The 12,703-nt window shown below is 42.5% G+C and overlaps 1 protein-coding gene across 1 annotated transcript in view; it reads left to right on the top strand.

Annotated features, from left to right (window-relative positions):
• Nucleotides 1-1,417: 1,417 nt before the first annotated feature.
• ITGA4 (integrin subunit alpha 4) overlaps nt 1,418-12,703 on the top strand; it is a 93,870-nt gene continuing 82,584 nt past the window's right edge. Inside the window, exons 1-2 of the mRNA XM_027556174.1 lie at nt 1,418-1,730; nt 2,069-2,190. Of these exons, the coding sequence (XP_027411975.1) occupies nt 1,534-1,730; nt 2,069-2,190 (319 nt within the window). The 5' untranslated portion in view covers nt 1,418-1,533. The remainder of the gene's footprint in view (nt 1,731-2,068; nt 2,191-12,703) is intronic.

Raw genomic sequence — 12,703 nt, 5'->3', positions numbered from 1 at the left:
CAATAAACATTTGTCTGTCTACCACCTAGCTGAAATTTTTCCTGAAAACTTGTCCTGCCTTGTTCACTATGGCATCCTGTGGGCCTGGCAAAATGCCTGCTCAATTAATATGCTAAGTAAATGAACAAGTATTTTAATCATGCATCTACTTTTACAACTTGAGAGGTACTATTTCAATATGGTTTTAATGCGCACACACACTATTTGATGAAAGCTTTTTCTTCTTTTGTTTTTATTTTCCGTTCCCCTCTCTAGGGGATCTTCCCGACCCAGGGATCAACCCCTGGTCTCCTGCATTGCGGGCTATTTACCATCTGCCCCACCAGGGAAACCCAACTAATAACCAGACCTGCATCTCCTGCAAATACCACCCTAATCATCTATGGCTACCCAGCTGCACTGGAAAGAAAACTGAGGTACACCTGGCTTAATTAGGACGAGAGTCAAACCCAGTTTCGTGTGGTGTGCTGTGGTTCCCCAGCACATTTTCAGAGGCTCATTATGGTGTCGTCTTGACCTAAGCCCCGATGGCTCGTGTATCCCGTGGAACTGAGCGGATGTGTGGAAAGGGGCCGCATCACGAACCGGAGAGAAGAATCAGTCGAAATGAGGCAAGTCAGTGTTTGCTTACCCCAACCTGGCCCTTGAACGCAGCCACAACCTGAACCGTCTGCCCCTCCCTGCCTTTCAGCTAGAGCCACTGCTCCAAGCAAGCAGCCCGGACTAAAGAGGAAGTAAGGGGAGGAACGAAGTGGAAGTCTTAAATACTATAACGTCTTTTTCACCAAAATGTATCTTGGGCACCTTCAGGGAGTGTTTTGTGTGTGTGTGTGTGTGTGTGTGGCTCCATGGTTAATTTTTCTAGTGGTTGCTTATTAACCCCCCACCCCCCACAGCCCAAATCAGGTGTAGTGATGAATTAGCAACGAAGGTTCAGGACAGTTCCTTCGCAGTCCATGCGGTGCCCAGGTTTGTGGCTGGCCTCTGGGCCACACCTGGCAGGCCGAGGAGCCTCAACGCTCATAGTGGGGCTCGCGCGGTCGGTAGGATTGAAGCCCCAACCGCGGTTAAAAGGCGAAGCCCTGGCCCCTTCCAGTTCAACTCCTGCAGTGCCAGGAGGCTCGGCCTGGGCGCGCGCTGCGCAGCCAAGGTCCCCTAGCGCCCCCTACAGTCACGCGTGCCAGGAGTCAGCGCTGGGTCCTGCGACTCCGCACCACGCCCGGTACCCCACCCAGAGGCCCGCGCCCCGGGACTCACGATCACCGCACCTCGCGGCCGCAGAAACCGGCGTGGGGCGCGGCGGGAGCGTCGCATCCCTTGCCACCTCGGATTGCTCCGCCCGCCGCAGCCCGACTTCCCCTCCCTCCCTTGGTCCCTGCCCTCCTCCCTCTCTTCTTCCCTCCCGCCCGCTGGCGCCGGACACGCTGAGCCTCTTCTCTTGGGGCGCCCTTCCCCTCGGCCAACCGTCGCATCCCGCGCAACTTTGGGACGGAGAGTGGCGGTTCAGTGTTGAATGTTCCCCTCCGAGAGCGCATGGCTGTGGAAGCGAGGCGAGGGCCGGGCCCCCGAGGGGCCGCCGTCTGGGAGGCGGTGATGTTTCTGTTGTGCTCGGGAGTCCCGACCGGGCGCCCCTACAACGTGGACACGGAGAGCGCGCTGCTCTACAAGGGACCCCCCAACACCCTGTTCGGCTACTCGGTGGTGCTGCACAGCCACGGGGCGAACCGATGGTGAGTAGGGTCGGACGCGGGAGCCTTTGGCATCTCAGAGCAGATAGCAAAAAGCGCCTCAGGGATTCCCTGACTGATTCAAACTTTCCTCCCTCTAGAGAAGGCAGGAGGGAACCCAGCTCGCTGGAGAAGTGCTTGGGAAACGAACTCATCTTGGGGTGGCAGCAGCCGGGGTGCGTTCTGGCGCCCGGCCCTGAAGTTTGGGGTGGCGGGTTGAGTGCTGGGGTGGTGGGCGGAGGAAGAGGTGGCGGGAGCGGCCCGCCTGCCTCTGGGGAGACCCCGGGTTTAGTGGGCAGCAAGGCTAACATCTGCGCACACGTGCGTGTTTCTCTTCTTAGGCTCGTAGTCGGGGCGCCCACTGCCAACTGGCTCTCCAACACTTCAGTGGTCAAACCTGGGGCTATTTACAGATGCAAGGTTGGGAAGAATCCAGCCAGGACCTGCGAACAGCTCCAGCTAGGTGAGTGGGATCTGGGGACGGGAGCTAGTAAGCCCTCACCCCACTCGTGTGGACCCCACGGTAGACAAGTCCTGGAAAAAACTCCTATTGCCTATTCTCATTTAAAGGGGATGATTTTCACTGTTAACTCAACACCATGTTCCCTTCTTAACATAAAAGAAGTCTCCTTTCTTTCAGTGTTTTTCTCCTTTTTGCTTATGACAGTGATTGCTGTATTCTGACAGAACTATGTAGAGGAAAGTTTCTTACACCTCCTTAGACCTTCTCTTCACCTCTCTCTCTCTCCCTCCTCCCCCACCCCCCACATGTAAAGCACATCTTAAAACCTCTCAGCACATTAATGACAGGATCCAGAGAAGCCAAGACTTGAGAATTTTATTTCCACCTTTGACCTATCAACTTTGTTAAAGAACAGGCTAAGGGGCAGATCAGGAATAGCAGTTGGAATGGATCCCATGCCCTGTCATTTAGCCTAAGGACTTAAAAGAAAATAATACAGTTTTACTTAAGATATGAAATATAAAAGGAGAGCACAAGAAAAAATTGGCATCTCCACTCTTAATATAAGTATTAATAAAGTGAGGTTTAATGTATAATTATTAATTTTTCTCTTCAAAGACTCTTGATTTCTTTATGTCTCTTCTTAGATTTGTGACAATTTGAAAAATGCATTCTATTGGAAGAGGGAAGAAAATTCATGTTTCAAACTCAACAGCAAATTTGCTTTGCATAGACACAATGGGGGAAGAAAGGGGAACTAATATTAATTCAGACCCTATATTGTTTCAAACATTGTTAGGAACTGCCATATATGTTGCTTCTTTTCCAGAAAACAACACTGGGCCATGGGTGGCATTGTTCTTACTTTACATTTGAGGACTCTGTGGTTCAGAGTGTTGCAAGGACTTTTTCTAAAGTTACTCAGCTAGTGAGTGGAAGATGGGACTGCAAGTCAAAGTCAGGCTTCAGTTCAGTTCAGTTGCTCAGTCCTGTCCAGCTCTTTGTGACCCCATGGACTGTAGCGCGCCAGGCTTCCCTGTCTATTACCAACTGCTGGAGCTTGCTCACACTCATCCATCATCCACCAACTGACCATACAGTTGGTGAGGCCATCCAACCATCTCATCCTTGGTCATCCCCTTTTCCTCCAGCCTACAATCTTTCCCAGGATCAGGGTCTTTTCCAGTGAGTCAGTTCTTTGCATCAGGTGGCCAAAGTATTAGAGTTTCAAGCTTCCGCATCAGTCCTTCCAATGAATATTCAGGACTGATTTCCTTTAGGATTCACTGGTTTGATCTTCTTGCTGTCCAAGGGACTCTCAAGAGTCTTCTCCAACATCATAGTTCAAAAGCATTAATTCTTTGGCGCTAAGCTTTGTTTATAGTCCAACTCACATCTATACATGACTACTGGAAAAGGCCTGCTTGGGTCCAAAGTCCAAGCCATTTTCTGTCATGTATACATCTTCAATGCAAATAAAATTCACTGAAGAGTCCAACATGGTGTCTGCTGAGCTGGTGAGTCACCCATGAATGGTGAATAAATGGTTATACTTAGTACCTTTTTTCTATTTAATCTTTATTATCCATGGTCTTTGGGGATAAGTTAGTCACTGCATCTTTAATACCCTCCTTCTTTTTTTTACCTAGTAGTCTTTGCTTTTTCTCAAACTGGAATACTTCTTCCCTTCATTGACAGTGAATTCAAATATAATATGCACATAATGGAATTTTATTTTTGACTCAAAGAGCATCCATGAGAGTTTAAGAGTTGTCTGCGCTGCGTAGAATAAGCCCCACCCTCTTATTAAGCATCTTCCATCCCAAAAGACAGACTAGGAAAGCATAACACATTCACAGACCTATCCCTTTGGAATAACTCTGCAAAGCATAGTTGTCTTTGCCTAAGAGACTTGAGGGATGAAGAATTAGGGAGCAGAGCAGACAGCTTTGATCTGCCAGAGGATCTTGACAAGGTCTCAGGAGGGAAATGTTTTATTTTGCTGTCCTGTCATAGTTTCCTGATTCATGACATTACAACCACTGGTATTTATCCCCTACTTCCTGTCTGGAATGGCACTGAATCTATTTCTAGATGTCTGTATTTAACTGGAAAGATCCGGTCACAATATTGTATTAAAATTTAAGATAATAAAAAAAAATCTGTCAAAATTGTAGGAAAGCCTAAATTCTTTGGACACGTGGAACACAGGAAGTGACTACAGAAATATCCATGGAGAAATGTGTGCATGGTAGATGTATCGCAAACATGCATTAAGTAAAGATTTATTGGGTGGATAAATGAATAAAGCAAAGTGAAAGCTTCATTGTTATCAACCTGATTGATGAATAAGAGAATTAACTAGAAATGATAAGTCAAAGGGATATTTTCAACTTTAAGATTTTTGGTCAATAAAAAAGGTATTTACTGAGGTGAAAGGCAGATGACAAGGTTTGTAGTCAGTCAACTGGTAGACACACTGATGGCTATAGTAATAGAACATTTGCACATCTTTGAACATTTGCAAAAGAGTTGACTGAAATTACTTCTCATGTAACATTTTAAACAATGTATCTTCCTTATATAAAGAAATTGTATGTTTCAATTCAGAGCAATCTCAGAAGTAACTTGAAGCTGTAAAATAACGGACTGAGGATAATGTCTAGAAAGGTAACACTGGAAACAATATATTGGTAACTAAAGGCTTTTTAAAATTCTCAGGTTTGTAGATTATGTAGTATTCTTTATGAAAAGTTGTCAAGGAAAAAATACACACACACACACAATCATCTGAATAAGATGGTTTTAGTTGTTCTGTCTCAAATGTATGGACTATGCTTAGCTCACTATCTATCTTACATTTAACTGACATTCAAAAAATATTAGTTTATTTTTATCTCTGTTTTCTACTTAAATCTATATCTGCATGTTACCTGTTATAGGTATGGTGAGGTTATAAATACAGACAATTAATAGATGAAACCAAAAGTTAAATGTATAAATGAAAAGATAACAGTTGAAACACAGTGAAAAAATATTTTTTGTTGGCTCAACCAAAAATATCTTATAATAACTAAATATTGAGCTATGATATCCATGTCATAAGATGTGTTTTCTTTCATTCATGTCCTAATTTGCTATCAAGAAGATGAAGTTAAAAGACCCCTTAAAATAATGCTCATCTCCTACACAATTCAAAGTGCTGTATACATGGACTAGTCTTAAGGTCTAAGAATTTCAAAGTTTCATTCAGGTAGATTCCTTCCTTCAAAAGAGGATGTCAATACCCTTTGCCCTACCTCCTAACCCCTCTTCTCTGTTGTGCATAATATCATCCCATACTGTGGTATGTTCAGTGTAGTCATAATCAGAAGTGAGCAGCAAATGCCTGTTTATCTCAAATGTTCAGGGGATGAGATGTTGAGAGTCAGGTACCTCTTTTAGTGAAGTGAATTGACTGTAGAAGAGATGTATTTCTTCCTGTGTGCAGACAGGCTCCTCCCACCTCCATGCCTACCTAAGAGGTATTCTCCTGCTCACTTCCTTGGCACTGCCCTCTGTGACCCAGAGGAAGGTAATCTGCCTATCAGGAGGTCTGAACCCAAACTTGTCCGTGAAGACTCTGTGTCTGAGGAGGCCATAGTGATTTCCAGTTTCAGTTGGTTTTCTACTCAGGTGCTCTGCATCCTTGCTAGGTTTTTTTAAAAGGAAACTTTGAACACAGTTGCTAAATTAAGGCATTACAAGTAATGACTTTGTTTATGTATTTGATGATACAAATACATAATGGTCACCATTATGTATTAATGGACCATGAATGGTCCATTCATGGTCACCAATATTTGAAGGTAGAAGATAATAAAATATGCAAATGACTGTAAAATTGTATTAAAAAGATTGTCTTTATTTCATGTTTCAAAAGACATACTCTCTAGATCTTTCATTACTTTTAACTTGCTGCCAATAGCTTTATACTGATAGCTACTAATAGCATTATACATGTGTGTTTGTATGCACATACAGACTTAAATACTTGTCTGGATAATAAAGGTTATAATTTTGTTATATAATGTACATGAAATGTATACAAAATACATAAAATTATATAGTTATTGTCTAATACAGTAGCCACAAGCTACATACGGCTATTGAGTACATGAAATGTGGCTAGTTTGTAGTGAGAGGTCCTATAATACAGATTACATCTGGATATTGAAGACTTAGTACAAAAAAATTCATACATGTATATATATATAATATATATATAATCTCTTGATTTTTTAGGTGTTGACCATATGTTGAAATAAACAGTTTGAAACTAATATCTATTGAATATTTAAATGAGAATATTTTAGATGCATTAGGTTAAAGAAAATATTAACATTAAGTTTGCTTATTCCTTGTTACTTTTTAATGTGACTAGTGTAAAAATTATTTCATATGTAACTTTCATTATGTTTCTATTGGAGAGCACTGTTTTAGAAAAACATAACTTCCCTATGTAAAATAACACTGACTTTTTAGCAAGTGCCTTCCCAATGTCTATATGTAAAATAAATAGGATTTTCACTTTTCTAGATCAGTGTTGTATAATTACTAGACCTTTAAGTTCCCCTCTTGTCCCTCTTTTTCTTACTAGAGAGAGCAATGATTTATTACAAGTTAGTCATCATTATTTCCCTTCAGATTTCTTTCTGGAAATTATATAACCTATTTGGAAGAGGTTAAGTTAATTAGCATCTGTGTCATTTAACTAATGATTACCTCATTCTCACTTCTGCCTGATTTGTAGGAATTATTAACATTAAAAGACAAACCACTCACTGTTGAAACGTCAAATATGTTCTTGATAACTTTTCTTTCTTATTTTCAATACTCTTTAAATTGTAGCTTATGAAGCTGATGTTGACACAGACTGGTCATTTTGAAAAATCATCGTTGAACAGAGGTTTGTTATGCTAATTATGCACAAAATTAAAACAGAGAGATTCATGAATAAACTATCATATTAAAAGAATTAAGTTTCCTGATTTCTAACAGTTTCCCAGACTCCATCTCTGAAAGAATGGCTTCCACCTGGTTTGAGAGATGAGGTTTTCTAAAATGCATTTTATTTATTGCCAAAAATTTACTTGACCGCTGGGTGATATTTCTAACGGCTAAAAAATATCTCCCCTTGGCCACAGTTCTTGGGCTGGGTATGGTGATCCATTGTGCATGTGGGTCATTGGTTCATTTGGCCGTTTCCTGAGGGATGCCTAGTGCTGGAACCTGGGCTCACAAAAGAAACACGGCCCTTGCCTCAAGGGGTTTGCAGTCTATAGCGTGGGTTATTATAGGAAAGTATGCTGAGACACTCTAATCTAGTTAGGAGAATAAGGTGATGTCTTCCTAAGAAATTCTAGTGGAAAACTGAGGGAAAAAAGCAGTTATCTCAGAGGAAGATGGAGAAGGCAATGGCACCCTACTCCAGTACTCTTGCCTGGAAAATCCCATGGGCGGAGGAGCCTTGTAAGCTGCAGTCCATGGGGTCGCTAAGAGTCAGGCATGACTGAGTGACTTCACTTTGACTTTTCACTTTCATGCATTGGAGAAGGAAATGGCAACCCACTCCAGGGTTCTAGCCTGGAGAATCCCAGGGACGGGGGAGCCTGGTGGGCTGCCGTCTATGGGGTCGCACAGAGTCGGACACGACTGAAGCGATTTAGCAGCAGCAGCAGCAGAGGAAGAGGTTATGGGAAAGGGTGCTGGACAGAGCAAAGCATGTATGAGCACCCTGAGGTCTTTGAGAGGGCAGTATCTTTGGATGGAAAGAAAAGAGCACACAGTTGACTGGCGTGTGAAGCGGTGTAGATAAGAGACGCGAGCAGGAATTATTGTGTTACAACTTGGTGCCTTCTCTGGCAGCTGCGGAAGCCTGGCTGTCAGCATGCTCTTGTGTGGTCACATACTCTGCCTCCGCGTGGGCACAGTGCAGTGGAGGCTGGGGCTGGGTGTTGGGCTGGGGGGCACAGATGCACAGAGGGAGGTGTTGGCTCCAGTGGCCATGGTGGTGCTGAGCAGTGACAGACGCAGGGTCTGGTGCAGACCCACAGGAACCTACAGGGGGCCCGGCTGTGAGTGTGCTCTCGCCGGATGTGTGCACAGCAGTGAAGCGGGATGATGGGCAGCAGGCTGGTGACCTGCAGCCTCACAGCTGCCTGGCCGAACCTTGAGCCTGGGCCTGAGGGTGACATCAGCCACTGGGGTGGAGGCAGGCATCATGTACTTCGGCTTTGGTGGGTACAGGGAGGAAGTCAGTTGGCTCGCTTATCACACCAAGGTAGCCACAGAGGCCTGGGCTGGCTGTTAAGGTGGCTCCTGGGCTCCTCAGGGGCAGGGAAAAGGGATTATGGCAGAACCCAGGTATCAGTGAGCACTAATATGTGTGGGACAAAAGCTGGCAAGATCTGTAGGAGGTCCACGGTGTCCGTACTGGCCGTTGATTTAGTCAGTGGTGACATCTGCTGTTTGTCTGCAGAGCGGGTCTCTGTAACCCAGGTCTCTGGACTTCGTAATTATTAAATGAGAGAGATGAACAGGAAGAAGGTTTCAAAGATGTTACCCAAGGTTCTGACTTGGGCTGTTGGACAGATGATGGTGCTATGTCTCGTGAGATGTAAAAATAGATACCTGGTAATCAGTTGGATGTATGGGCCTGCTGGGCAGGAGAGGTCTATATAGGCAGTTCAGAGTTGAAGGAAATTGGCATAGAGATGGTAATCAAAGCCATGGAAGTTAAAGAGTTTAACCTGGGAACGTTCTAGGTTAAATGCATCACTGGACCCAGAAGAGATCCCATAAGACTCCTGCCATTTGAGAAGCAGCTTGAACAGTATTGGTCAACTCTAGCTGCAACCTAGATTCTTCTGCCAAGCTTTAAGAAGCCCAGTGCTGGTGGCCTTCTCCTAAACTAATTAAGTCTCTGGGAGTGGGTCTAGCTAGGTTAGATATTGTGGTTTATAGTAAGAATATATATTTGGTCTTCAACCCCATTTCTGACACAGTGATCCTAGAACCCTTCGAGTTTTCTAGAGTGATAAATATGTCATTTGTTAGGTTAATGAGGTGACTTTAGGACCAAAGGATGTGACTGGTTGCGAGCTGAGCACACTGTATGATCAGAGGATCGGAACTTTCATACCTGTCCCCCTGACACCAGCAGAAGAAGAGGGGCTGGAGGCTGAACCAGTTGCCAATGGCCAATGATTTAATCACTCATGGCTATGCAATGAAACCTCTATAAAAGCCCAGAAGGACAGGACTTGTGAACATGTGGGGCTTTAGGACGAGCGGTGCATTCAGAGAGGGCCTGGGAGCTCCCTTCAAGTTTCCCATGACTTGCCCTCTGTGTCTCTTCCATCTAGTTCCTAAGTTACTCCTTTTGTAATAAACTGATAATCTAGTGAGTAACATGGTTTTCTTGAGTTCTGTGAGCCACACTTGTAAATTAATCAAACCAAAGGAAAACATCGATGGGAACTTCAATAACCAGTGGACTTGAGATTGACATCTGAAGTGTGTGTTGAGGGGTAATAGGAAAGAAAGTAGTCTGTTTTAAATATTTCATGTATTTTAATCAACTGTTAAACATACTCCCAGTGCATTTTTACCTTTCAAGTTTCTTCTAAAAGTTCCATTACCCATCGAGGAAGTTTTATATGAATTTATTAAAGTTGCCTAAATTTCCTAGTCCTATAGAAGATAATCACAAATTGCTGGGTGATAGTAAGGTATTTTTCAGTGTTCTTCAGTAATGTACTGTATGTACTTTTTTCTTTTTTTTACCTTTTGGTTTCCTTCACCCATTTCTCCCTCTCTGCCCCCACCTCTGGCAGCCACATATCTGTTCTTTCTCTGAGCTTTGTTTTTTTTTTTTTTTAGATTCCACATATAAGCAAGATCATAGAGTATTTATCTTTCTCTGTCTGACTTAGTTCATTTAGCATAATGTCATCAGGGCTCAGTCATGTTGTTGCAGACAAGAAGATTATATTCTTTTTTATGGTTGAATGATACCCCATTGCATATATATACTGCAGCTCTTCATCCACTCACTCTTCATTGAACACTTAGGTTGCTTCCCATCTTGGCTATTACAGAGGGGGGATACATTATGCTATTTTTAGTTGTGTTTTCCTTTTCTTTGAATATGTACCCAAAAGTATTGTTGGGATTGTTAGAACTATGGTAGTTCTATTTTTAATTTTTTGAGGAACCTCCATACTGTTTCCATAGTGGCTGCCCCAATTTACACTCCCACCAACAATGCACAGCCTTTTTCTCCACACCCTCACTAACATTGGTTATCTCTTGTCTTTTTGATAATAGCCATTCTAGCAGGTGTAAGGTGATAGCTCCTTGTAATTTTGATTGGCATTTCCCTGATGGTCAGTGATGCTGGGCATGTTTTTATATAGCTCTGCTCCATATTTTCTCTCATTCAGTAGGTTGCTTTTTCGTTTTGTTGATGGTTTCCTTTACTGTGCAGAAACTTTGTAGTATGACGTAGTCCCACTTATTTATTTTTGCTTTTGTTGCTTTTGCTTCTGGGGTTAAACTTTAAAAGTTATTACTCAGACATTTGTCAAGGATCTTGTAGAACTGAACCCTTAATTGGTGGGATCTGACATTATCTCCAGGTAGATAGTATTATAATTACAAGTTGGATTTCAGGACCCCCACCTAGTATCAGAGAATTTCTTGGTGGTGGTGTGGAAAAGCTTCACCCACACACATTGGAGTTGGGTGAAGAATCCTTAGTAGGGCATTGGGAGTTTGCAGAGGTCCCCAAATGACTCCAGTATTCATCCATGGTTAAGAACCATTGGGGAAGAAAAAAGAGCAAGAAAAATAGACTGAGGAGGAAAAGCAAAAGGGGTAGCCAGGGAATCAGGTCAATGTGGCCTTATGGAAGTTGAAGAATGGGAGATTTTGAGAAGAGGTGAGTGGTTGGCATATCAAAAGAGGCCAAGAGGTCAAGCTAGGTAAGAGCCTAGGAGGAGTCTTTGAATTTTGAAAGAATTGGTTTGTTAAGAACCTTGGAAAGACCTGTTTTAGTGGTAATGCCAGACTTCAGAGGGGTGAGGAGTGAGAAAATATTGGTGCCAGATATCAACTCTTCCTTTATTAAAGAAAGAGTTCTTCCTTGGGCTCCTCCTTCATTTATTAAATAAATGTTATCCATTACTTATGTTGGTACTTGGCATAGAAAGTTGGCCAAGATGGCTAAAGCCTTAAAAGAACTCAGTTATAGGAATAACAGGTAAACAGATATATACTTATGAGAAATGTCACAAACTTAATGATAGATATGCACAATAGGGAGAAGAAGCTGGATAATGAAAGTATTTTGGAACAAGGGACATGAATAATCAAGTCAGTTCTGGCCAGTTTTGATGAGCACATAGTAGAGTCTCAATGAATGTGAAATGGATGGGTACACTTCTCAGATTTGGGTGGGGTCTTCTGGGATTTGCTGTATGTTTCAGCATTGTTCCCAGAGGTCTAGGCCAGCCTTGCATTCCAGACTCTGCCCACTCACACTGGACAGTCTAAAGAATATGCACTCCTGAGACAGGAAGTCTAGAATGGACTGTCTTTAAAATTGGCAGAATTTTAATTTTAGGAGTAGTTGGCAATATCAAATTAGAATATGGAAGTGGACTTGCAGGGGACAGGACTGGGTTCAGTAATGCCGTGTATTGGTTCTGATGTCCTCAGTTTATCCCTAAGGAGTTTTAACAAATGATTAGTCATCTCTTTCATATAATTTATATGAAATACTGTAATTCACAATGAATTGTTCAGATATAGTAAGAGTATAGACATAGTTGTCAAATCTCTTTTGCTGGAAATATTTTGTGAAGTGGATTTAGACATGTCCTTTTAAAATTATATTCTAGGTAGAAGTCTCTTGTCAGTATCTACCCTCTGTGAAATCATTCTAGGTCTACCTAACCTCAATGCTATTCTCTGTTCTCTTGGAACCATTTTTTAGTATTTATTAGAATATCATTATTTTGTCTGAAGATCATTGTTGCATTGTCTCTGCAACATCTTATCCCCTCCTTTAAACTTTGAATGAAAAGTTGCCCTCTGTTGTCAGTAACCCCTCGTCTCAGTCTGATCCTACACTGACTGGTACAGAATGATGCCATGGACTGCCTGACTGATTTTTGTTTTTGAACTTTATTATCATCCTGATCTCCTCCTCCATCCTACCCTGTGAATTCCAAAACCAAGCTCAGAATGTCAGTATTGACCAGTGAGCATTAAGTGAGGGCAGGTTTCCCTGGAGTGCTTTTCTGCTCACATTTTTATACTGTTTTTGTTTCAAAGAACAACAGTATCTATAATATTAGTAATACTTTTTCAAATGAAATGGTATTTGTATATTAATGATGCTTTTTCAAATGACTCCTTAAGTCTAAGAGATTAATTGAAAACCATGGAAACAGAGAGTTGTTTTTCC

The sequence above is a fragment of the Bos indicus x Bos taurus genome, chromosome 2 (genome assembly GCF_003369695.1).
Source record: "Bos indicus x Bos taurus breed Angus x Brahman F1 hybrid chromosome 2, Bos_hybrid_MaternalHap_v2.0, whole genome shotgun sequence".
Lineage (NCBI taxonomy): Eukaryota > Metazoa > Chordata > Mammalia > Artiodactyla > Bovidae > Bos > Bos indicus x Bos taurus.
This window is presented reverse-complemented; position numbering and strand designations above follow the sequence as displayed.